This window comes from Pristiophorus japonicus, chromosome 6 (genome assembly GCF_044704955.1).
Source record: "Pristiophorus japonicus isolate sPriJap1 chromosome 6, sPriJap1.hap1, whole genome shotgun sequence".
Lineage (NCBI taxonomy): Eukaryota > Metazoa > Chordata > Chondrichthyes > Pristiophoridae > Pristiophorus > Pristiophorus japonicus.
The window spans coordinates 103428347-103454970 of record NC_091982.1 but is presented as its reverse complement, the minus strand read 5'-3'; the positions used below and the strand labels follow the sequence as shown (position 1 = coordinate 103454970).

At 43.8% G+C, this 26624-nt stretch overlaps 1 protein-coding gene across 1 annotated transcript in view; it reads left to right on the top strand.

The window, feature by feature from the left end:
- Positions 1–1298: 1298 nt before the first annotated feature.
- LOC139265196 (sodium- and chloride-dependent neutral and basic amino acid transporter B(0+)-like) overlaps positions 1299–26624 on the top strand; it is a 95832-nt gene continuing 70506 nt past the window's right edge. The window contains exons 1-4 of the mRNA XM_070882122.1: positions 1299–1370; positions 1568–1721; positions 3447–3578; positions 15657–15824. Coding sequence (XP_070738223.1) covers positions 1299–1370; positions 1568–1721; positions 3447–3578; positions 15657–15824 — 526 coding nt within the window. The remainder of the gene's footprint in view (positions 1371–1567; positions 1722–3446; positions 3579–15656; positions 15825–26624) is intronic.

Below are 26624 nucleotides of genomic sequence, written 5' to 3'. Positions count from 1 at the left end.
ACTGCCCAAGACAAGGTTCACACCCAAGGTTCCTCAAAAATCTCTTTTTTCAGAAGAATACCCATGAGTTCTGGGACTGACAGTAGCCTCTACTGGGAAGGTGGCACATCCTCATACACTACCTACTTCTCCGACTCCCTCTTATTTTGTGAATCACCTGAGACTACATCCTCACTCACACTGTCTAATTCTTCCTGAGTGTAAGTATCTAAGCTGATGTGTGGGAGTGAGGAAGCAAGTGGTCAGAGCGTTTAAGAGTATAGGGCAGAGGAAGATGGTGCAGGACCATATTCCAGTGACTCCAGTGAGGCCTGTTCCTTGGAACAGATAGTCTCAGTATAACTAAAGCAAAAACAAATATTTGAATCGTAAAGTTTGAATGAACTCAGGCAGTCTACTGGATTGCTTTTAAGCTTCAGGCATTAAAAACAACTCACATTGTTTGAGCAAACATAGTGTCAGTTGTGGCTCAGTTGGTAGCACACTGACCTCTGAGTCAGAATGTTATGGGTTCAAGTCCTACTCCAGGAACTTGAGCACATAATCTAGGCTGACACTCCAGTGCAGTGCTGAGGGAATACTGCATTGTTGGAGGTGCTGTCTTCCAGATGAGACAGTAAACTGAGGCACTGTTAGCTCTCGCAAATGGATGTAAAAGATCCCATGGCACTATTTTGAAGAAGAGAAGTGCCCTGGCCAATATTTATCCCTCAACCAACATCACGAAAACAGATTATTTGGTCATTGTCACATTGCTGTTTGTGGGAGCTTGCTGTGCGCAAATTGGCTGCTGCGTTTCCCACATTACAATAGTGACTACACTTCAAAAAGTACTTAATTGGCTGTAAAGCACTTTGAGGAGTCCGGTGGTCGTGAAAGGTGCTATATAAATGCAAGTCTTTCTTTCAAACATATGGAGAGTTTTGCATTGCCTGAGCTCCTGATGCAGGTTTGAGGTGCTGTCTCCTTTAAAAATTCAACTGCAGACAAAACTGTAGATGCTCTTTGGTACTCAGTGTTCTGAAACTAATATACATATTAGGCAATAGGAATATTTGATCCAGCAGATTCATCAGTTGCCAGCAGAAATATTTCAGGAACTTGGCTGGAACCATGACCTGTAAGAACAGAGCTACACTCATTTTAAATCACATGTGGAAGAGTCATTGTACTTTGCACTGCTCTTGGACTTGGTTTAGGAACTCATTCCATTAACCAGACTACTGCAGCACTGCATGTCTTCAAACTAGACATCCATACCCTCAGTAAACAGAAGAATTGTTCATCATTGTCCAAAAATGGACCAGAGAGAATTGGCTTTATCTGGGTTTTCATGGAATGACTACCAAACACACCCTCCCCAGGACACGGTGAATGTTTTATCAAAACATGACAGTAAACTCATGTAAAAACCTGATTTGGGGATTTAGATTTTTGTAAATTGCAGAGGCTCTCTGTGGGGTGAACAACACAGTGTTTCTGTAGTGGTGAAAATTATACATTTTGCTTGAGTTCAAGTCTAACAAAGTCTAACTTCTGAGTCAGTCATTTCCTCTCTTTCCCCCAGGCTGCTACCAGTGAACATGTGGATAAAAGTGACGAGAATGTGGAGCGAGGCAACTGGTCCTCGAAGACTGACTACTTGCTCTCAGTGATCGGCAGTGCTGTGGGTCTGGGCAATGTCTGGCGATTCCCTTACCTGGCTTATAGAAATGGAGGAGGTACTGTCATCAAATCCAAAATACAGGGCAGAGAAAGCAGAAATAAAGGGAACAATTCATTGATTTATAAAGAATAATGGCTCAGAATTTGCGGTCCGGATGACAGCGGACTGGCAGCGTTCGCTGTTACTCCGCCGTTGAAACTGAGCAGGTCTTTGGGATTTGGCGCATGCGGAGGAGTACGCGGAAATCATTCACTGCTCCTTCACAGACTGCATTGTACAATGAAATCTCTCAATTCAGAGAAACTGATGGAAACTTCTGCAGCAAAAGCACTGTTAAATTCCTCACTAAAATTTAGACCCAAATGGATTAGGGTGTAACTGAGGTTTTAACAGCCTATTGACTGTTAAACAAAGGCTAGGGGCTGAAAAACTAATTTTAATTTTGTGCAGTGTGAAATTTATCCATTTTAATAAATAAAAAAATAACATTTTTAGGAAACATTATTTAAAAAATCACTTCTTTAAAAAGCTTTTTCATCTTTATTTCAAGATTGCCTTTCCCCCATGAGACAGCCCCAATTATTGTTTTGCTTTCTCTAACATTTTTAAAAAGTTAGAGGGCCATAATTTGCGGCCCCTTTGGGCACGTACGAGGTGCGCACGCAATGGTAGTGGCCACGCAAGTTCCGGGTTTAGACATGCGCTGCGCATGCGCTAAAACCCGGAACTTGCGATCTGTCAAGAGTTGACAGATCCAACGCATCATAGAATAGAATCATAAAATGGTTACAGCACGGAAACAGGCATTCGACCTGTTGAGCCTGTGCCAGGCACCTCAGCTGGTCCCACTCCCTCGCCGTTTCCCTGTAGCCCTGAAAATCTTTTTTGTTCAGGTACTTATCCAACTCCCTTTTGAAAGCTGTGATTGAGTCTGCCTCCATCAACCTTTCAGGCAGTGCCTTCCCGATCCTAAACACTCGCTGTGTAAAAAGGATTTTTCTTATGTCGCCTTTAATTCTTTTGCCAATCACCTTAAATTTGTGTCCTCTGGTTCTCGACCCTTCTGACAATGAGAACAGTTTCTCTCTATCTACTCTGTCCAGACCCCTCATGATTTGGAACACCTCAATCAAATCTCATCTCAATCTAGTCTGGTGTAAGGAGAACAACCCCAGCTTCTCCAGTCTATCCACGTAACTGAAGCCCCTAATCCCTGGAACCATTCTCTTAAATCTTTTCTGCACCTTCTCTAAGGCCTTCACATTCTTCCTAAAGTGCAGTGCCAGAATTAGACACAATACTCCAGTTGAGGCCGTACCAGTGTTTTACACATGTTCATCATAATTTCCACACTTTATACCTCTACTCATGAATCCCAGGATCCTGTAAGTTTTTTTAACTGCTTTCTCAACATGCCCTGCCACCTTCAACGATTTGTGCATACATACCCCCAGGTCTCTCTGTTCATGCACTCCCTTTAGGATTGTACCCTTTAGTTTATATGTGTGGGCCTAGCTAAAGTGCTCTTACAGAGAGCCAGCACGGGCTCGCCGGGCCGAATGGCATTCTTCCATGCTGTAACCATCTATGATTCTATGATTCTTTGAATAATATTGCAATCTGCAGTCATACTGTTATGTCAATGATAACTTTTAGTTCCTGTGTTAATATGAAATGGACTGTTTAGTTGTTTAACATTCACTGCAAACCTGCATCAATAAACCTGGTCACTCTAACATCCATACAATCTTTTTCAGCTTTTCTTTACTATATTTTCCAGGTGTGTTTCTTATCCCCTACACACTCATGCTGGTACTCGCTGGGATGCCAATATTTTTCTTGGAATCTTCCTTTGGGCAGTTTGCCAGCCTCGGACCTGTTGCAGTGTGGAAAGCCGTGCCAATGCTACAAGGTTAATGTTTATTCAACAACACAAGCTTAGCACCAGTTTGAGTAATAGTGTTTAATTAATCTTAATAAACTGGTTATATTTTCCTTATCAGAAGGTGGTTTAAGCTGAGGTGCTGTTTACAATCTTATCTGTCGTACACTTTACAAAGACAGATACAGACTGTGAAGAGACAGACACAGCAAGTGAAATGTTTTTCTTCCTCGTTCCAAATGTAGTCAGATATTGGACCCACTACCTGGAAAACTCTCAATCTGTCATTCTGTAATTAACACTGATGTTTGTTTTATGTTCCTTTTTTTTAAAAGAGATGTTGATAAACAGATCTCATTAGTTTTACTTGTTTCAATTAGATGCAACAACTGGGGGCTCATCAGGTCATTGAAAGGGATTTAAGCAATGAATAAAGATATCCCATTGATATAAAGCGGAGGAGGGAATTCAGTCTGCGAGTGCAGTAGTGTGCCTCTGGAATAAGAAGCTTGATGAAAAATGAATACAAATTAAGAAAGTTTTGAGAGAAAAAAATGGGAAATGGTGTGCTGGTTCGAATTAAAAAGTAAATTAAATCATGTGTAGCTCAACAGTGCAGTTACTCCCGGGCAGCTGTGAGGGCTCCAGAGCTGTCCCTGTTTCATAGAATCATAGAAATTTACAACACAGAAGGAGGCCATTCGGCACATTGTTTCTGTGCCAGCTGAAAAAGAGCTATCCAGCCTAATCCCACTTTGCAGCTCTTGGTCCGTAGCCCTGTAGGTTACAACACTTCAACTGTACACCCAAGTACTTTTTAACTGCGATGAGGGTTTCTGCCACTACCAACCTTCCAACCTTTCAGTCAGTGAGTTCTAGACCCCCAGCACCCTGTGGGTGACAACATTTCTTCTCAAATCCCTTCTAAACCTCCTAGCAAATAGAGAAATTAATGATTTTTTTCACTAAGCTAGGACAGTGATTTCAACCAAGAGCGGGAACCTATAACGTACTTTATTAAATTAAAACCTAAACTACATAAAGTAATATAAATAATATAACTATAAATGATCACTGAATAAAGATTTTAACTCATTAAATAAATAAAATAAGGTTAGACTAAGATATGGCAGGGCAGGTTGTGTGTCAGGACTGCAGTATGTGGGAGTTTGTGGACAGCGAGACTGTCCCGAACAAGCATGTCTGCAGTGAATGTCTCCATCTGGAATCTCTCCAGCTCAGATTCATTGAGCTGGAGTGTGAGTTGGAGACACTCCAACACATAAGGGAGGGGAGGAATTTCTCGACTTTTTATCCAGAATACAGTCACACCCCAGAGGAAAGCACAGGTCCAGGAAAGGGAGGGTGACTGTTAGGGAGCCAGATAGCAGGGATTTAGGAGAGGTTGAGAAGGAGGTCCTGCAGAAACTGGTCCTGTCCATCAGGTACGGTGTACTCACTACCTGTGAGGACAAGGAGAAAGACTGCAGGGAGGTCAGCCATAATGTAGGCCAAGGCACCATGGCTCAGAAGGCTGTCCAAGAGTGGGAGGGAAGTACAGAATATAAATGTGGTAGTGATAGGGAACTCGATAATTAGGGGGATAAATAGCATCCTCTGCAGCCAAGAACAAGCATCCCAAAGGGTATGTTGCCTACCCAGGGTAAGGAAAATCTCAGGGCAGCTGGAGAGGATTTGGAAAGGGAGGGGGTAAATTCAGTTGTCGTGGTCCATGTTGGAAGAAAAAAGCATAGGTAGGAACAGGGAGGAGGTCCTGCTGAAAGAGTATCAATAGTTAGGCTTTAAATTAAAAAGCAGGACCTTGAACAAAATAATCTCTGGAATATTGCCCGAGCCATGTGCAAATTGGCATAGAAGCAGACAGATCAGGAGTGTTATGTATGCAACACTATGTAACCAGCATTCCACCGCCACCAGAGGGCGCATCTGTTGGAGTCCCAAGGAATCCCAGCATCCCTTGGGAGCACTGTATATAAGCTATACCATGCTATACCAGTACTCTGGAGTTAGAATAAAGAGACTAAGGTCACACTTACTCATGTCTACAGTACTCAGTCACATTGCTTTATTCGAGACATAACAACTGGCGACGAGATAACAAACCATCATGCAAAAATGCAGAGAACTGTTGGTATCCTGGAGAAATTCTCAGAAGGGGACGATTGGGAGGCCTTCATGGAGCGACTCACCAATACTTTGTGGCCAACAAGCTGGAAGGGAGTGTGAACGCTGCCAAACGAAGGGCGATCCTCCTCACCGTCTGCAGGGCAACAACCTATGGCCTCATGAAGAATCTTCTTGCTCTGGTGAAACCAACAACCAAGTCGTATGAAGAACTATATACGCTGGTCTGGGAGCACCTAAATCAGAGTGTTCTGATGGTAAGGTATCGATTTTACACATGTCAACGGTCTGAAGGCCAGGAAGTGGCGAGCTATATTGCCAAGCTAAGGAACTTGCAGGACATTGCGAATTTGATGGATTCCTGCAGCAAATGCCAAGAGACTTTTTTGTGCTTGACATTGGCCATGAGGTTATCCTTCGCAAACTATTGACTGTTGAAACACCGAACCTGAGCAAAGCCATAACGATAGCCCAGGCATTTATATCCACCAGCGATAACACCAAACAAATTTTGCAGCATAAAGATGTTTCAGCAAGTACTGTACACAAAGTAACAACGTTTTCAGGCAGGAATGCATATGGCAGAACATACATGCCTACAGCTGCACGACCTCAGCTGACTCAGAGTCTGCCATTAAGCCTTAATGCGAGGCAATTGACCCTTGTTGGCACTGCGGAGGTGATCATCGAGTCCATCAATGCCGCTTCAAACACTATGTGTGCAAAGGCTGTGGAACAATGGGACACCTCCAGCGAATGTGCAAATGAGCTGCAAATCCTGCAAACCACCACGTTGCAGAGGAAGACCAATCCATGGCGAATCAAACTGAACTAGAGACTCAAACCGAGGAGGCAGAAGTTTACGGGGTACACACCTTCACCACAAAATGTCCACCGATCATGTTAAAAGTTGAACTGAATGGAATTCCAGTATCCATGGAATTGGATATGGGTGCGAATCAGTCCATCATGAGCAAAAAGGCCTTTGACAGGCTGTGGAGCAACAAGGCACACAGGCCCAAGCTGAGCCCTATTCATACCAAGCTGAGAACTTACACTAAAGAGCTGATCTCTGTAATTGGCAGCGCAGTAGTAAAAGTTTCCTATGATAGAGCAGTGCATGAACTACCACTATAGATTGTACCAGGAGATGGCCCCACACTGTTCGGTAGAAGCTGGCTGGGAAAAATCCACTGGAACTGGGACGACGTCCGAGCGCTTTCATCCATCGATGATGCCTCATGTGCCCAGGATCTGAGCAAATTTCCGCCAGGCATTGGAAGTTTCTCGGGGGTGAAGGTGCAGATCCGCTTGATTCCCGGTAAACGACCCATCCAGCACAAGGCACGGGTGGTGCCATACATGATGCAAGAGAAAGTGGAGATCGAGCTAGACAGGCTACAACGAGAGGGTAGCATCGCCCCGGTAGAGTTCAACGAGTGGGCCAGTCCGATTGTTCCAGTTATCAAGGGCGATGGTACGGTCAGAATTTGTGGGGACTATAAAGTCACGATTAACCGTTTTTCGCTGCAGGATCAGTACCCGCTACCCAAGGCAGACGACCTATTTGCGACGCTGGCAGGAGGAAAGACGTTCATCAAGTTGAAACTGACCTCGGCCTACTTGACGCAGGAGCTGGCGGAATCTTCGAAAGGCCTCACCTGCATCAATACGCACAAAAGTCTGTTCATCTACAATAGATGCCTGTTTGGGATTCGATCGGCCGCGGCTATTTTTCAAAGGAACATGGAGAGTCTGCTAAAGTTGGTTCCGCACACCATGGTTTTCCAGGACAACATATTGATCACAGGTTGGGACACCATCGAACACTTGTAGAACCTAGAAGATGTTCTAAGTCAGCTAGATCGTGTAGGACTCAGGTTGAAATGCTCGAAGTGTATTTTCCTGGCACCAGAGGTTGAGTTCTTAGGGAGAAGAATCGCGGCAGACGGCATCAGACCCACTGATGCCAAGATGGAGGCCATCAAGAACGTGCCGAGACCACAGAACGTGATGGAGTTGTGGTCGTTCCTGGGACTCCTCAATTATTTTGGTAATTTCCTACCTGGGTTAAGCACCTTGCTAGAACCTCTACATGTGTTGCTACGCAAGGGAGATGACTGGGTATGGGGGAAATCACAAGAGACAGCTTTTGAGATAGCCCGAAATTTGTTATGTTCCAACAAACTGCTTGTCCTGTATGATCCTTGTAAACGTTTAGTACTAGCTTGCGATGCATCTTCATAGGGGGTTGGGTGTGTGTTACAACAGGCAAACAAATCGGGAACATTGCATCCGGTCGCTTATGCGTCCAGGAGCTTGTCCAAGGCCGAAAGGGCCTACAGCATGATTGAAAAAGAAGCTCTGGCATGTGTTTACAGGGTAAAAAAAATGCATCCGTATCTGTTTGGGCTTAAGTTCAAGTTAGAAACTGACCATAAGCCGCTCGTATCGCTATTCTCAGAGAGCAAAGGTATCAATACCAATGCCTCTGCTTGCATCAAAGATGGGCGCTCATGCTGTCTGCATATAACTATGTAATTCGCCACAGGCCAGGCACAGAGAACTGCGCTGACGCCCTCAGTCAGCTACCATTGCCCACCACCGGGGTGGAAATGGCACAGCCTGCAGACTTGCTCTTGGTGATGGATGCATTTGAAAATGAAAAGTCAACCATTACAGCCCACCAGATCAGGACCTGGACCAGCCAGGATCCTTTACTGTCCCTTGTAAAAAACTGTGTCCTCCATAGCAGTTGGTCCAGCGTCCCAGCGGCGTAAAGACGAAGTGTCCATACAGGCGGACTGTCTTTTGTGGGGTAATCGCGTGGTTTTGCCCAAGAAAGGAAGGGAAACGTTCATACGTGACCTACACAGTACCCACCCAGACATTGTAATGATGAAAGCTATAGCCAGATCCCATGTGTGGTGGCCCGGCATCGACTCAGATTTGGAGTCTTGCGTGCGCCAATGCAACACTTGCTCTCAACTGAGCAATGCACCCAGGGAGGCACTGCTAAGTTTGTGGTCATGGCCCTCCAAACCATGGTCTAGGATCCAAGTTGACTTTGCTGGCCCATTTCTAGGCAAAATGTTCTTGGTTGTTGTGGATGCTTATTCAAAATGGATTGAGTGTGTAATAATATCTATAAGCACATCCACTGCCACCATCAAAAACCTACGAGCCATGTTTGCCACGCACGGCCTGCCTGATGTCCTTGTCAGCGACAACGGGCCGTGCTTCACCAGCGCTGAATTCAAGGAATTCGTGACCCGCAATGGGATCAAGCATGTCACATCTGCCCCGTTCAAGCCCGCATCCAAACCATCGTAAAGCTTGAAATGCGTGTCGGAAGGCTCCCTGCAGACCCGCCTGTCCCAATTCCTGCTCAGGTACCGCACTAGACCCCACTCGCTCACCGGGGTTACTCTAGCCGAGCTGCTCATGAAAAGGGTGCTCAAAACAAGGCTCTCTCTAGTCCACCCTGATCTCCATGATTATGTTGAGGACAGGCGGTATCAACAAAGCATGTATCATGATCACGCAAATTTGTCACACGATATTGAAGTCAATGACCCTGTATTTGTACTCAACTATGGACATGGACCCAAATGGCTTGCTGGCACTGTCATAGCCAAAGAAGGGAGTAGGGTGTTTCAGGTCAAACTCGCAAATGGACTAACTTGCAGAAAGCATTTGGACCAAACCAAACTGCGATTCACAGACAGCCATGAGCAAACTGAAGATAACACCACCAACTTCGACCCTCCGACACACACACAAGTGGCAACCGACATCACGGTTGACCACGAAGCTGAACTCATCATCCCCAGCAGCCCAGCAAGGCAAGCTGCACAGCAGCCCAGTGAAGAACCAACCAACTCACCTGCACCTGCATTTGTACCGAGACGGTCGACTAGGGAGCGGGAAGCCCCAGATCGTCTCACCCTGTAAATAAGTGTACTATTGACTTTGGGAGGGAGTGACATTATTTATGCAACACTATGTAACCAGAATTCCACTGCCACCAGAGGGCACATCTGTTGGAGCCCCAAGGGATCCCAGCATCCCTTGGGAGCATTGTATATAAGCAGGCCTCCCATGCTGTACCAGTACTCTGGAGTAAGAATAAAGAGACTAAGGTCACACTTACTCATGTCTACAGTACTCAGTCACATTGTTTTATTTGAGACATAACAAGGAGAATTAACACATGGCTAAAGGACTGGTGAAGGAAAGAGGGGTTCCTCTACATGGGACACTGACACCAGTTGTGGGACAGGAAAGAGCTGTATCGATGGGACGGGCTCCACCTGAACCGGGATGGAACCTATGTCCTTGTGGAAAATGTAAATAGGGAGGTGGCAAAGGTTTTAAACTAGTAAGATGGGGAAGCGGTCTGCAAGAAATGTTAACCAACCTAAATATAAACTAAACAGGAAAAGAGATCATCGGAAAGAATAAAGTAAAGAAGGACATTGATGGCAAGGGAATAAATAGAGTTATAGAACAGGAGTCTAAAAAGATGGTTAAACATAAAGTGAGAGGAAATCCTATTAAAAATGAGTTAAACTGTCTGTACAGCTGTGCACACAGTGTCCGTAATAAAACAGGGGAGCTGGAGGCAATCATAAGAATATAAGAACATAAGAAATAGGAGCAGGAGTAGGCCATTTGACCCCTCGAGCCTGCTCCGCCATTCAATAAGATCATGGTTGATCTGGTCATGGACTTAGTTTCACTTCCCTGCCAGCTCCTCATAACCTTTTACTCCCTTATTGCTCAAAAATCTTTCAATCTACGCCTTAAATATATTCAATGACCCAGCCTCCACAGCTCTCTGGGCAGAGAATTCCACAGATTTACAACCCTTTGAGAGAAGAAATTCCTCCTCATCTCAGTTTTAAATGGGCGGCCCCTTATTCTGCGACTATGCCCCCTAGTTTTAATTTCCCCTATGAGTGGAAATATGCTCTCTTCATTCAACATGTCGAGCCCTCTCATGGTGCTCAATTTTCCCCAAAGCCGTTTTTGGCGTATTGCCAGCGTTACGCCCGTTTTTCTAGGCCACAACTATTCCACAAAAAGGAAGGAATAAACTAAACACTAATGAGACTCCAGGGATGAATAAAGCCATAAGGGAAGAATTGAGGGTAAGGAAAGAAGCATACATTAAGTACATAGACAACAGGATACGAGGAGATTAGGAGAGAAGTCAAAACAAATTAGGAAGGCTAAGAGGAACTATGAAATTAAATTATCAAGGAACATAAAACAAAATAGTAAAATATTTTATAAGCACATCAATAAAAAAAGGAAGGTTGGGATGGGAATAGCACCATTAAGGAATAGGCAGGATAATACTACAGACAACGATAGAGAGATGGCAGAAATATTAAAGAATTATTTTGCTTCAGTATTTACCAGGGAGATAGAACAGGTGGACATAACATTGGATAATGAGATTAGTAATGAGATAAGTGTGTTTAAAATAAAAAGGGTTATATTAAATAAACTAATCAAATTCAAAGAGGATTAAAAGATGGATTTCATAAAAAAAAAATCTAGGGAAAAGATAGCAAAGGCATTACTACACTTATTTGCTTTTATTATGGCCTTAAGGTGTAGTGTCAGAGGGCTGGCAGATAGCTAACGTAATACTTATATTTAAGATGGGAGCTAGAACATGTCCAGGGAATTACAGACCAGTCAGCTTAACATTGGTGGTAGCAAAAATAATGGAATCCCTACTAAAGGAGAAAATAGAAGAACATCTATGGGCCAAAATTGCCCCATTCTATAAGAGCCTCAAAGAGGCGGCCACGGGTTGGTAAGCACTCAATGCTCGGTCGGCACGGAGGGACCACCATTTTGATAATTGCCCTCGTGGGTTTTCCTGGCAGAGAATGACTCCACTCCACCCGTGTTGCCGCCCCGTCGACCCCTTACCGACTGGTGGCGATCCCCTTTCCGCCCCTCATGGAAAATTGGCCAATGGGAAATTGGCCCGTGGGAAATTGCTCTGTAGGAGCTGATCGGCCGCTGGTCGGTGCAACTGACAGCTTTTCCTGGCGGGAAGCTTCTTAAAGAGGAGGGTGCACTGCCATGGCTGCCATTTTATTTTAATTGTCGGCCGACTGCCAGGACTGCCTGACAATGGTGACCATGAGTTCGGCCAGACTACCAAGAGGCAGCTCGGCACCCCCTCTTGGATACCGGGCCGCTGGCCCGGCTAAAACCTTCCCTGGTGGTCCAGTGTTTGCCATGAGAGTGGCTGCAGAGTTCGCAGCAGCTCTCCCCTTTAACTGAAGAGGCGGGAAATTGTGACGTGTCAGCGCGGCGCTGATGACTCGGAATGACGGCCACTCCAACCCGCCCGCACTTCCATCCCTCTTCCTAATCCAACACCCCTCCGACCGAAAACAGGAAACAAAGTGCTGAAAATCGCCGGATTGTCCGTCCCATGCATTGGGGTGGACGGAACACGTACAAATGGGTAGGTGTGCCCCAATTTGGGCGGATGGGAAATTCAGCCCCCTAGAATCCAAAAATATAGAAATGAATAGTCAGCATGGATTTCAAAAGGGAAAGTCTTGCTTGATCAACCTTATTGAATTTTTTGAAGAGGTAACAGAGAGAGTAGACAATGGTAATGCACTCGATGTAATTTATCTAGATTTTCAAAAAGCCTCGATAAAGTACCCACAATAGACTGATGAACAAGGTCAGAGAATGCAGACTCAGGGATCATGTAGTAGAATGGATAGCTAGTTAGCTTCAAGACAGAAAGCAAAGTGTAGTGGTAAAAGGTCGCTATTCACAATGACTGAAGGTGTGTAGTGGTGTTCCACAAGGATCAGTGCTGGGACCATTACTGTTCATATTTTATATTCATGATTTAGACTTTGGAATCTAAATTTGCAGTTGACATAAAATTGGGAGTGCTAGTCAATACTGAGAAGGAATGCAATAAATTACAGGAGGACAGTAATAAACTTGCAGAATGGCATATAATTATCAAATGAATTTAGTAAAAAGAATAGGGAGGTCACTTTTTACTTGGAGGGTGCGAGTCTAGATGGGGTAGAGGAACAAGGGATCTCGGAGTACAAACACACAAATCACTAAAAGTTGCGACACAGGTTAGCAAGGGCATAAAAAAGCAAACCGAGCACTAGGGTTCATTTCTAGAGGTATAGAATTGAAAAGTAGGGAAGTTATGCTAAACCTGTATCGAACCTTGGTTAGACCACACTTAGAATACTGCGTACAGTTCTAGTTGCCATATTATAAAAAGGTTAAAGACGCACTGGAGAGGGTGCAGAGAAGATTTACAAGGATGCTACCAGAAATGTGAGGGTATACATATCAGGAGAGGATGAACAGGCTGGGTTTATTTACTCTTGAAAAAAGAAGGCTATGGGTTGACCTAATAGAGGTCTTTAAAATCCATGAAAGGTTTTGATAGAATGGATACAGAGAGAATGTTTCCACTTGTGGAGAAGAGCATAACTAGAGGCCATCAATGTAAGATAGTCACCAAGAAATCCAATAGGGAATTCAGAAGAAACTTCTTTACGTAAAAGAGTGGTGAGAATGTGGAACTCACTACCACAGAGAGTGGTTGAAACGAATAATATAGATGCATTTAAGGGAAGGCTAGACAAGCATATGAGGGAGAAGGGAGTAGGGGGTTATGCTGATAGCTTTAGATGAGGAAAGATGGGAGAAGGCTTGAGTGGATCATAAACGCCGGCATGGACTGGTTGGGCTGAATGGCCTGTTTCTGTACCGTATATCCTATGTAATCCTATGTAAGATCACCTCCCAAGGTGCTCTCAAGCCACTTGTACTTCATGGGGCACCAGCCACTTCCAAAGACCCATGGACCAAGTATTGAGGCCTCATACCCGGTATATGATGGCATACTTGGATGATGTTGTCATCAGTACTGTAGACTGTGGGTCACATCTGTGTAAGGTAGAGGCTGTATTGGACAGCTTGAGGATATTTGGGCTCATGACAAACCCAGAGAAGTGCCATATTGGGTTGTCAGAGACCAAATAACTAGGGTACGCCATAGGTGTTGGGGTGCTGAAGACTTGTGTAAACAAAGTAGGAGCTATTAAAGTCTGACCCCGGATGGGGAATAAGAGCAAGTCAGGGGTCTTTTGGGTGATTTATTTCGGACTTTGCTACCCAAGCTGCCCCTCTTACCAACCCAACTAAAGCTAAGGCACCAGACTGTGCATGGTGGAGCCCTGGGGAGGAGACTAATTTCAGAGACCTGAGCCAAGCATTGCATAATAATCCTGTGCTCTTGGTGTTAGACTTTAGAAAAGATTGTGTTACAATCCACTGCCTCAAAGCTGTGTTTGTGAGCTGTACTCTCTCAAATGTCTAAGGGAGAGGAACATCCTATGCTCTACCTGAGCAGGAAACTATTGTCTAGGGAACAATGGTATGCTACGGTAGAAAAGGAGTGTCTATCGATGAAATGGGCTGCAAAACCTTAAGGCACTACCTACTGGGGTCCAGATTCTCCCAGTGACCAATCACGCGCCCCTCAAATGGATGCGGTCCAACAAAGATAAAATGCCCGTGTTACCCGATGGTTTTTGCCACTGCAGTCCTATTGTTTTGAGGTAGAACACCAGATGAGAGTATCTCATGGGAACGGCGATTGTCTCTCGCACGCATACTGCCTCGTGGTGCAGTATTTGTTTTCCTGCTTTTTTTTTGCAATCCTTAATTTAATGGTGGAAATATTAATAGAAAGATGGCTCTATCCTGTGGGGAGGGAGGGTCGGGGGAGGGGGAATGGGTATCAAGGTGAATCGCCCTGATTGAGGGCTGGTATGGTTGTCATGGGCTGATGAGGGCCCTGATCCCAGAAGATGGTATGGCCCCTTTAAGATTCTCCCCTTTAAAGAATATTGCAGTGGGAGCATGTGGAGTGGGAGGAGACTTTAACCACCCAACAAAGCATAAAAGGGGAGGTTGAAGAGAAGTAGGCACTGAAAGAGACTGGGAGTTGAAGAGGTGAAAGATGTGACTGGCAAGAGTGGTGAGACTGGCGTGAATTAAAAGGTGTTTGAAACTTGGATTGTTCAAGAACTACTGTTAGGATGGAAACGGGGATCCTGAGATGATAGGATCCTGTAACAGGTGAAGAATAGCCACTCGTATAGGAGACCAGAGGGTGAGCAACCCCTGTGGGACCAAACCCCAGAATGAGTTAGACCATCGGGAAAGTGGGGGAGGTGTTAACACACAACTTGTATAATTTATTTAATTCCACTTAGTTTTAGTTAATCCCAGAATTGAAAATGATAACAGTTTTATGCATTAAATATTTAATTATTTCAGTAGCATATCTCCTGTGGCATTGCTCAGTGTGAATCAGACGAGCAGCTGTTTATAAGGACAGACGTTACACCAAGCAACACACAATGTATTTTTATGCTGCTAAGGTACCACTGTGCTTAACTTGACCTTTAGGCCGCAATGTCTAAATGCTGCACATAGTGCATCCTGAGGTCACTTAGAGGGTAATGGTTTCTGTGTAAATTTACAACTAGTTGTAAATGCCTGGCTTCTCCCCAAGGTCAAAAAAAACAGCAGGAAATGACTGGCATGCTTTTATTTTTATGCTTATTTAACAATTTTTTGCATATGTAACAAAAGTGACAACTGAAGGAGGATGGACTCAAGTCTTTTACATATATATAATGAGAAATAAAACTACTTGTATTAAACTGCTTGGCATTAAAGTACAGCATGTCCTAATCTAGGACATAATTCTAGAGAATTATGGACACACAAATAACAGCAGAAATTGCAATGCTAACCAATGGCAACTAAACACAATTGGTTTGTCCGACCAGCTGATTCCATGTGAAAGAATTTATTTCAAATAAATCATTTCTAATCTAAGCTCCTTTTCTTCATTCCATTTTAAAGGTGTGGGAATCACTACAGTTCTATTTTGTGTAATTGCCGACATTTCCTACAACTGCATCATCGCCTACAGCCTATTCTACTTGTTTGCTTCCCTCCAATCCCCCCTGCCATGGGCAAACTGCTTCAGTTGGTGGGGTGCAGATGAAACATGCAGCAGGACTCCCAAAGGTACTGTGTTAACTTCTATTGGGTAAAGTGGCGACATCGACAATTCATTTTTCATTCAGTCGGTCTGAGTGAGTGAGAAAAATTGACAATAGTTTGTGACCATCTTAATTTTGATCATACAGCAGAAATACTTGGATAGAAATCAGCAGCAGGATTGTCACTGAGTCACTGGACTTTCAAAATAGTCAGTAATAAATTATTTTGAACAGAGAAAAGTAAAAATAGTTGATCTCCTATGGTGTTGCTTATAAGAAAAATTAACAAAAACCTGTGGAGAATAAATTCACCTTGGGTGATAGTGCAAACAGGTGATGGTGAATTGGCATCCCAGTTACTCCCCGCTTGAGATTCTTTTCCATGAACTTCAATGGGAAAAAAACACTGGCTCTTTCTTCCTATAACTGTCTCTCTGTTGTTCACCTATTCTCTAATTCTATCTCCCTTGCTCCCTTTTTCTGTCTGTGTTTGTGTCTCAGTTTTTGCTTGTTCGGAATATTTTTCTCACTTTCTCTCTTCAAGGGTATGGTGCATGGGTGTGACTCAATGAGTGTCTCGGAGTGAGTCCTGCCGAGTGCATCTGCAGCATGTGATAGTTTGTGGAAAGCATCATGATCCTGGACAACCACATCTGCAGGAAGTGTCTGTATCTCAGAACATCAGCTCTGTGTTCTTAGGGCATCAGAGAGGAGGAGACTTACCTGGACATTTTGATCAGGAGGCAGTCACACCCCTTAGGTTAGGTAATGGTGCAGGTCTGGTTAGTGGTCAGGGATAGGAGTGTATGACTGCGACTCAGGCAGGTAAGGAGGTCCCAGGGCAGTGCTGGAGGAGCCTCAGTCTTTGTCCTTGTCCAACAGGTACGAAGATGTTGCTGCCTGTGTGGATGAGGGTAAAGTCTGCAGGGTGGATGAGCAAACTGACCACGGCACTGTGGTACAGGAGGCCATTCAAGTGGGGGCGAGCGGAAAGGAATGTTGTAGTGGTAGGGGACAGTATAGTCAGGGGGATAGATTCTGTTCTCTGCAACACCACTGGGAGTTCCAAAGACTGAGTTGCCTGCCTAGTGCCAGGGATAAGGGATATCCTCATGGCTGGAGAATTTGGAATGGGAGGGGGAGGATCCAGTTGTCGTGGTCCATGCAGGAACTAATGACATGGGTAGAGCTAGGAATGGAGTTCTGCTGAGAGCTTAAGGAGCTAGGGTTGAAATTAAAACGCAGAACCTCACAGATAGTAATCTTTGGATTGTTACCTGAGCCACACACAAATTGGCATAGGGACAAGCAGATTAGAAGGTGAAATGTGTGGCTCAAGGAGTGGTGTGGGAGGCAGGGGGTTCACTTCATGGTGCACTGGCACCAGTACTGGGGAAAGAGGGAGCTGTTCTGTTGGGATGTGCTCCAATTAAAAAGGGCTGGGACCAGTATCCTGGTGAACTGAATAACTAGGGTGGTAGATAGGGCTTCGAACTAATGGGGGTGGGGGGGATTGGGGGGAGGATAGGAGGATTCAGGAAAGGATAAATTCAAAAGCAGTTAAAGAAATATTAAGGCTGTAGAGCAGAGTAGCGATTTGGGTAATAATAAGCAGAATGGGTCAGGAAGAGTCAGAGAGCTTAACAAAGGTAATAGGTCATCAGTAACTAAGGTGATATCAGGAAAAAATAAAAAACATTTAAAGCTAAAGGCACTATCTGTGCAAAGCATTCACAACAATAGAGATGAATAATACAGATAGAAATAAATGGGAGTGACCAAGGATGGGGACTAAATATTCCAGGATACTTGACTTTTAGAAGGGATGTGCAAAATGGAAAAGGAGGAGGGGTAACCCTGAAAAAAGATGGGATAAATACAGTTGAGAGCAAGGATCTTAGCTCAAAGTCAAGAAGTAGAATCACTGGGTAGAGCCAAAACAGCAAGGGGCAGTTTATAGGCCCCTAATGGTAGTTGTAGTGTCAGGCACCATATATATCAGAATTAGAGGTGCATGTAACAAGGGTAATTCAGTAATCATGGGGGCCTTTAATTTTCATAGATTGGGCAAACCAAATTTGCAGTAATAGTGCAGGGCACAAGTTCATGGAATGTATTCAAGATAGTTTTCTAGATCAGTGCTGAGGAACCAACTAGGGAACAGGCTATTTTAGATCTAGTATTGTGCAATGAGAGAGTTGATTAATAACGTTGCAGTAAAGGAGCCTCTGGGGAAGAGTGATCATAATATTTATGTTGAGTTTGAGTAATTTCAGTTAAGTCTTAAACTAGGGTCTTAAATCTTAACAAAGAAAACTACATGGGTATGAGGGGCAGATTGGCAAAGGTAGATTGGGAAACCAGATTAAAAGATATGATGGCAATGGCAAACATTTAACGAACTAGGCCTAGAAATTGGCCTCCTTTGCCCCTCCTGTTATCGCCTCCGGGGGCCGATAACAGGACGCTATTGACTTACCGACTGAGATGAACAACACTTGCTAACGTCGGTGAGAGGTTTCCCTCACCATCCAAGGTAGGATGGGAGCCTTGAGTATTCACATCCCTTCAGGAATTTCTGAACATAAGAACATAAGAAATAAGAGCAGGAGTAGTCCCCTCGAGCCTGCTCTGCATTCAATAAGATCATGGCTGATCTGATCTTGACCTCAACTCCACTTTCCTGCCTATTCCCCATAACCCTCGACTCCCCTGTAGTTCAAAAATCTGCCTATCTCCACCTTAAATATATTCAATAACTCAGCTTCCACAGCTCTCTGGGGGACAGAACTCCAAATATTCACGACCCTTTGAGAAGAAATTCCTACTCATTTCCATCTTAAATGGGTGACCCCTTATTCTGAAACTATGCCCCCTAGGTTCCCCAGAGGGGAAACATCCTCTCAGCATCTACTCTGTCAATCCCCCTCGGAATCTTATGTTTCAATAAGAACACCTCTCATTCTTCTAAAGTCCAATGAGTACAGGCCTAACTTGCTCAACCTTTCCTCAAAAGACAAATCCTTCATCCCAGGAATCAACTTAGTGAACTTTCAATGGACTGCCACCAATGCAAGTATAACCCTCCTGGGAGTTACCAGTGTCCTGGCAACTCAAATAACTAAGGCAGTAGACAGGGCTTTAAACTAATGAACTGGGGGTGGGAGGATTCAGGAAAGAGTAAATTTAAAAGCAGCAAGCGACATGCCAAGGCAATAGACCAGAGTAGAGTTTTGGGTAAAAATAAGCAGAGTGGGTCAGGATGGGATAGAGAGTGTAACAAAGATAATAGGGCATTACTGACTAAGGTGACATCAGGGAAAAATAGAAAAAAGTCAAAGCTAAAGGCACTATATCTGAATGCGCGAAGCATTCACAAAAAAATAGATGAATTAATAGCACTGACAGAAATTAATAGCCATTACGGAGACATGGTTGCAAAGTGACCATGGTTGGGAACTAATATTCCAGGATATTTAACTTTTAGAACATAAGAATATAAGATCATAAGAAATAGGAGCAGGAGTAGGCTTATCGGCCCTTCGAGCCTGCTCCGACATTTAATACGATCATGGCTGATCAGATCATGGACTCAGGTCCACTTCCCTGCCCGCTCCCCATAACCCCTTATCCCCTTATCGTTTAAAAAACTGTCAATCTCTGTCTTAAATTTATTCCAGCTTCCACAGCTCTCTGAGGCAGCAAATTCCACAGATTTACAACCCTCTGAGAGAAGAAATTTCTCCTCATCTCAGTTTTAAGTGGGCGGCCCCTTATTCTAAGATTATGCCCTCTAGTTCTAGTCTCCCCCATCAGTGGAAATATCCTCTCTGCATCCACCTTGTCAATCCTCCGCATAATCTTATACTTTTCGATAAGATCTTATCGAATTCTTCTGAATTCCAATGAGTAGAGGCCCAACCTACTCAACCTTTCCTCATAAGTCAACTCCCTCATCTCCGGAATCAACCTAGTGACCCTTCTCTAAACTGCCTCCAAAGCAAGTATATACTTTCGGAAATATGGAAACTAAAACTGCACGCATTATTCCAAGTGTGGCCTCCCCAATACCCTGTATAGCTGTAGCAAGACTGATCACTTGCTATACCTGCATACTATCCTTTTGTGTTTCATGCTCAAGTACTCTCAGCTCCCGCTGTACTGCAGCACTTTGCAATCTTTCTCCATTTAAATAATAACTTGCTCTTTGATGTTTTTCTGCCAAAGTGCATGACCTCACACTTTCCAACATTATACTCCATCTGCCAAATTTTTGCCCACTCACTTAGCCTGTCTATGTCCTTTTGCAGATTTTTTGTGTCCTCCTCACACATTGCTTTTCCTCCCATCTTTGTAATGTCAGCAAACTTGGCTATGTTACATATAGTCCCTTCTTCCAAGTCGCTAAAATATAGATTGTAAATAGTTGGGGTCCCAACACTGATCCCTGCGGCACCCCACTAGTTACTGATTGCCAACCCGAGAATGAGCCATATATGCCGACTCTCTGTTTGTTGTTAGTTAGCCAATCCTCTATCCATGCTAATATATTACCCCCAACCCCGTGAACTTTTATCTTGTGCTGTAACCTTTTATGTGGCACCTTGTCAAATGCCTTCTGGAAGTCCAAATACACCACATCCACTGGTTCCCCTTTATCCACCCTGTTTGTTACATCCTCAAAGAATTCCAGCAAATTTGTCAAACATGACTTCCTTTTCATAAATCCATGCTGACGCTGCCTGACCGAATTTTGCTTTTCTAAATGTCCTGCTATTGCTTCTTTAATAATGGACTCCAACAAAGGGATAGACAAAATGGAAAATATGGATTGTTTTCTCGATCAGTATGTTGAGGAACCAACTAGAGAACAGGTTATTTTAAATCTAGTATTGTGCAGTGAGAAAGGATTAATTAATAACCTTGTAGTAAAGGGGTCCTTAGGGATGAGTGACCATAATATTACAGAATTTAACATTTAGTTTGAAAGGGATTTAGTTAAATCTGAAACTTGGGTCTTAAGTCTAATCAAAGGAAACTACATATGTATCAGGGGAGTGTTGGCTGAGGTAGATTGGGAAACTACATTAAAAGATATGATGTTAGACCAGCAATGGCTAGCATTTAAATAATTATTACATAATTTACAACAAACATACATTCGTTTAAAGCACAAAAAACCCACAGGAAAAGTGGTCCAACCGTGGCTAACAAGAGAAGGTAAAGGTAATATTTCATTAAGAAAGAGGCTTATGATGTTTCCAAAAGGAGCAGTAAGCCTGAGGATTGGGAGGATTTTAGAATTCAGCAAAGTTGGAACAAGAAATTGATAAACATAGAAACATAGAAAATAGGTGCAGGAGTAGGCCATTTGGCCCTTCGAGACTGCACCGCCATTCAATAAGATCATGGCTGATCATTCCCTCAGTACCCCTTTCCTGCTTTCTCTCCATACCCCTTGATCCCCTTAGCCGTCAGGGCCACATCGAAATCCCTCTTGAATATATCCAATGAACTGGCATCAACAACTCTCTGCGGCAGGGAATTCCATAAGTTAACAACTCTCTGAGTGAAGAAGTTTCTCCTCATCTCAGTCCTAAATGACCTAATTCTTATCCTAAGACTATGTCCCCTGGTTCTGGACTTCCCCAACATCGGGAACATTTTTCCCGCATCTAACCTGTCCAGTCCCGACAGAATCTTATACGTTTCTATGAGATCCCCTCTCATCCTTCTAAACTCCAGTGATTAAAGGCCCAGTTGATCCAGTCTCTCCTCATATGACAGCCCAGTCACCCCTGGAATCAGTCTGGTGAACCTTCGCTGCACTCGCTCAATAGCAAGAACGTCCTTCCTCAGATTAGGAGACCAAAAACTGAACACAATATTCCAGGTGAGGCCTCACTAAGGTCCTGTACAACTGAAGTAAGACCTCCCTGCTCCTATACTTAAATCCCCTAGCTATGAAGGCCAACATACCATTTGCCTTCTTCACCGCCTGCTGTACCTGCATGCCCACTTTCACTGACTGATGAACCATGACACCCAGGTCTCGTTGCACCTCCCCTTTTCCTAATCTGCCGCCACCCAGATAATATTCTGCCTTCGAGGTTTTGCCCCCAAAATGGATAACCTCACATTTATCCACATTATACTGCATCTGCCATGCATTTGCCCACTCACCTAACCTGTCCAAGTCACCCTGGAACCTCTTAGCGTCTTCCTCACAGCTCACACCACCACCCAGTTTAGTGTCATCCGCAAACTTGGAGATATTACATTCAATTCCTTCATCTAAATCGTTAATGTATATTGTAAAGAGCTGAGGTCCCAGCACTGAGCCCTGCGGCACTCCACTAGTCACTGCCTGCCATTCTGAAAAGGACCCATTTATCCCGATTCTCTGCTTCCTGTCTGCCAACCAGTTCTCTATCCATGTCAGTACATTACCCCCAATACCATGCGCTTTGATTTTGCATTCCAATCTCTTGTGTGGGACCTTGTCAAAAGCCTTTTGAAAGTCCAAATACACCACATCCACTGGTTCTCCCTTGTCCGCTCTGCTAGTTACATCCTCAAAAAATTCCAGAAGATTCGTCAAGCATGATTTCCCTTTCATAAATCCATGCTGACTTGGTCCAATCCTGTCACTGCTTTCCAAATGCGCTGCTATTTCATGATTCGTGATTGATTCCAACATTTTCCCCACTACCGATGTCAGGCTAACCGGTCTATAATTACCTGTTTTCTCTGCCTCCTTTTTTAAAAAGTGGTGTTACATTAGCTACCCTCCAGTCCATAGGAACTGATCCAGAATCGATAGACTGTTGGAAAATGATCACCAATGCATCCATTATTTCTAGGGCCACTTCCTTAAGTACTCTGGGATGCAGACTATCAAGCCCCAGGGATTTATCGGCCTTCAATCCCATCAATTTCCCTAACACAATATCCCGCCTAATAAGGATATCCTTCAGTTCCTCCTTCTCACTAGACCTACTGTCCCCTAGTACATTCGGAAGGTTATTTGTGTCTTCCTTCATGAAGACAGAACCGAAGTATTTGTTCAATTGGTCTGCCATTTCTTTGTTCCCCATTATAAATTCACCTGAATCTGACTGCAAGGAACTTATGTTTGTCTTCACTAATCTTTTTCCCTTCACATATTTATAGAAGCTTTTGCAGTCAGTTTTTATGTTCCCTGCAAGCTTCCTCTCGTACTCTATTTCCCTCCTCTTAATTAAATCCTTAGTCTTCCTCTGTTGAATTCTAAATTTCTCCCAGTCCTCAGGTTTGTTGCTTTTTCTAGCCAAATTATATGCCTCTTCCTTGGCTTTAACACTATCGTTAATTTCCCTTGTTGAGCCACCTTCCCTTCCCTGCCCCTCCCTTGGATAAAGTAAGGGAAAATAGAATATGAGAGTAAACTAATGAGAGATATAACAACAGACTCTAAAAGCTTCTATAGGTATGTAAAAAGGAAAAGATTAGTAAAAGTAAATGTGGGTCCCTTACAGGCTGAGACAGGAGAAATTAGAATGGGGACTAAGGAAATGGCAGAGAAACTAAACAAATACTTTGTGTCTGTCTTCACGGATGGAGACATGAAAAACCTCCCAGAAATAGTGGAGTACCAAGGGTGGATCGATGATGGTGATGTCCTCTTCAGGTTGTTCCTTATTGTCGGTGAACCGCAGTTTGGTCTGATCCAAATGCTTTCTGCACGTTTGTCCATTTATTAGTTTGACTATAAATATTCTATTCCCCTCCTTGGCCAAGACAGTGCCAGCGACCCATTTAGGACCATGACCGTAATTAACGACAAACACAGGGTCGTTAATATCAATGTCACGTGATACAGCCACGCGATTGTGGTACATGTTTTGCCGGTGACGCCGGGCTTCCGCATGCGGAGGTCGGAGCGGAGCAGGTTGGGAGCAGAGAGACCCATAAAAGGGGCCCAGCAGTCGGGAGAAGCAGCGGAGGTTGGAGTGGAGAAGTTCGGGAGCAGCGAGGCCCATAAAAGGGGCCCAGCAGTCGGGAGAAGCTAGCTGTTCAGGGTCTAAAAGCAAAAAGCAAAATAGAAGTAAAAAGAAATCGAAGTGTGACATCACAGCCAAGTGGGTAAGTGAGTGGCTGGTTGATTAGTAAGTATTTTTTCTTTTTCTTTTTCTTTTCTTATCAGTAGGAAATCTTTGGCATTGTTGCTAAATTAAGTTGATCTAAGGGTTAAGTCATGGCAGGAGAGCCCAGAGCCATATCATGCTCCTCCTGTGCTATCTGGGAAGCCAGGGACACTTGTTCATGGCACCAGGGGTGATTCTGCTGCACAGGAGGGCAGGAAAAAGAATGGGAGAGCTATAGTGATAGGGGATTCTATTGTAAGTGGAGTAGATAGGTGTTTCTGCGGCAGCAAACGAGACTCCACGATGGTATGTTGCCTCCCTGGTGCAAAGGTTAAGGATGTCTCAGAGCAGCTGCAGGGCATTCTGGAGGGGGAGGGTAAACAGCCAGTTGTCGAGGTGCATATAGATACCAATAGAGATAAAAAAACGGGATGAAGTCCTACAAGCTGAATTTAGGGAGCTAGGAGTTAAATTAAAAAGTAGAACCTCAAAGGTAGTAATCTCCAGATTGTTACCAGTGCCACATGCTAGTCAGAGTAGGAATAGCAGGATAGTTCAGCTAAATACGTGGCTTGAGGAATGGTCAAGGGGGAGGGATTCAAATTCCTGGGACATTGGAACCGGTTCTGAGGGAGGTGGGACCAGTACAAACTGGACGGTCTGCACCTGGGCATGACTGGAACCGATGTCCTCGGCGGAGTGTTTGCTAGTGCTATTGGGGAGGGTTTAAACTAATATGGCAGGGGAATAGGAATCTATGCAGGGAGGCAGAAGGAAGTAAAAAAGGGGCAGAAGCAAAAGGTAGGAAGGAGAAAAGTAAGAGTAGAGGGCAGAGAAATCAAGTGCAAAAATCAAAAAGGGCCACATTACAACATAATTGTAAAAGGACAAAGAGTGTTTAAAAAAACAAGCCTGAAGACTTTGGGTCTCAATGCGAGGAGCATTCACAATAAGGTGGATGAATTAACTGCACAGATAGCTGTTAACGGATATGATGTTATTAGGATTACGGAAACATGGCTCCAGGGTAACCAAGGCTGGGAACTCAACATCCAGGGATATTCAATATTCAGGAAGGATAAACAGAAAGGAAAAGGAGGTGGGGTAGTGTTACTGGTTAAAGAGGAGATTAACGCAATAGTAAGGAAGAACATTAGCTTGAATGATGTGAAATCTATATGGGTAGAGTTACGAAACACCAAAGAGCAGAAAACGTTAGTGGGATTGTGTACAGACCACCAAACAGTAGTAGTGAGGTTGGGGATGGCATCAAACAGGAAATTAGGGATGCGTGCAATAAAGGTGCAGCAGTTATCATGGGTGACTTTAATCTACATATAGATTGGGCTAACCAAACTGGTAGCAATTCTATGGAGGATGATTTCCTGGAGTGTATAAGGGATAGTTTTCTAGACCAATATGTTGAGGAACCAACTAGAGAGCATGCCATCCTAGACTGGGTCTTGTGTAATGAGAGAGGATTAATTAGCAATCTGTCATGCAAGGCCCCTTGGGGAAGAATGACCATAATATGTTGAATTCTTCATTAAGATGGAGAGTGATACAGTTAATTCAGAGACTAGGATTCTGAACTTAAAGAAAGGTAACTTCGATAGTATGAGATGTGAATTGGCTAGGATAGACTGGCGAATGATACTTAAAGGGTTGATGGTAGATAGGCAATGGCAGACATTTAAAGATCACATGGATGTACTACAACAATTATACATCCCTGTCTGGCATAAAAATAAAATGGGGAAGGTGGCTCAACCGTGGCTAACAAAGGAAGTTAGGGATAGTGTTAAATCCAAGGAAGAAGCATATAAATTGGCCAGAAAAAGCAGCAAACCTCGGACTGGGAGAACTTTAGAATTCAGCAGAGGAGGACTAAGGGTTTAATTAGGAGGGGGAAAATAGAGTTTGAGAGTAAGCGTGCAGGGAACATAAAAAACTGACTGTAGACTAATGTAGATCCCTTGCAGTCAGAATCAGGTGAATTCATAATGGGGAACAAGGAAATGGCAGACCAATTGAACAAATACTTTGGTTCTGTCTTCACTAAGGAAGACACGAATAACCTCCAGAAAATACTAGGGGACCGAGGGTCTAGCGAGAAGGAGGAACTGAGGGAAATCCTTATTAGTTAGGAAATGGTGTTAGGGAAATTGATGGGATTGAAGGCCGATAAATTCCCAGGCCCTGATAGTCTGCATCCCAGAGTACTTAAGGAAGTGGCCCTAGAAATAGTACATGCATTGGTGGTCATTTTCCAACATTCCATGGGCCCTATGGATTGAAGGGTAGCTAATGTAATCCCACTTTTTAAAAAAGGAGGGAGAGAGAAAACAGGGAATTATAGAAAATGCTGGAATCAATTTATCAAAGATGTAATAGCAGCGCATTTGGAAAGCAGTGACAGGATCGGTTTATGAAAGGGAAATCATGCTTGACAAATCTTCTAGAATTTTTTGAGGATGTAACTAGTGGAATGGATAAGGGATAGCCAATGGATATCGTGTATTTGGACTTTCAAAAGGCTTTTGACAAGGTCCCACACAAGAGATTAATTTGCAAAATTAAGGCACATAGTATTGGGGGTAATGTATTGACGTGGATAGAGAACTAGTTGGCAGACAGGAAGCAAAGAGTGGGAATAAATGGGTCCTTTTCAGAATGGCAGGCAGTGACTGGTCGGGTAC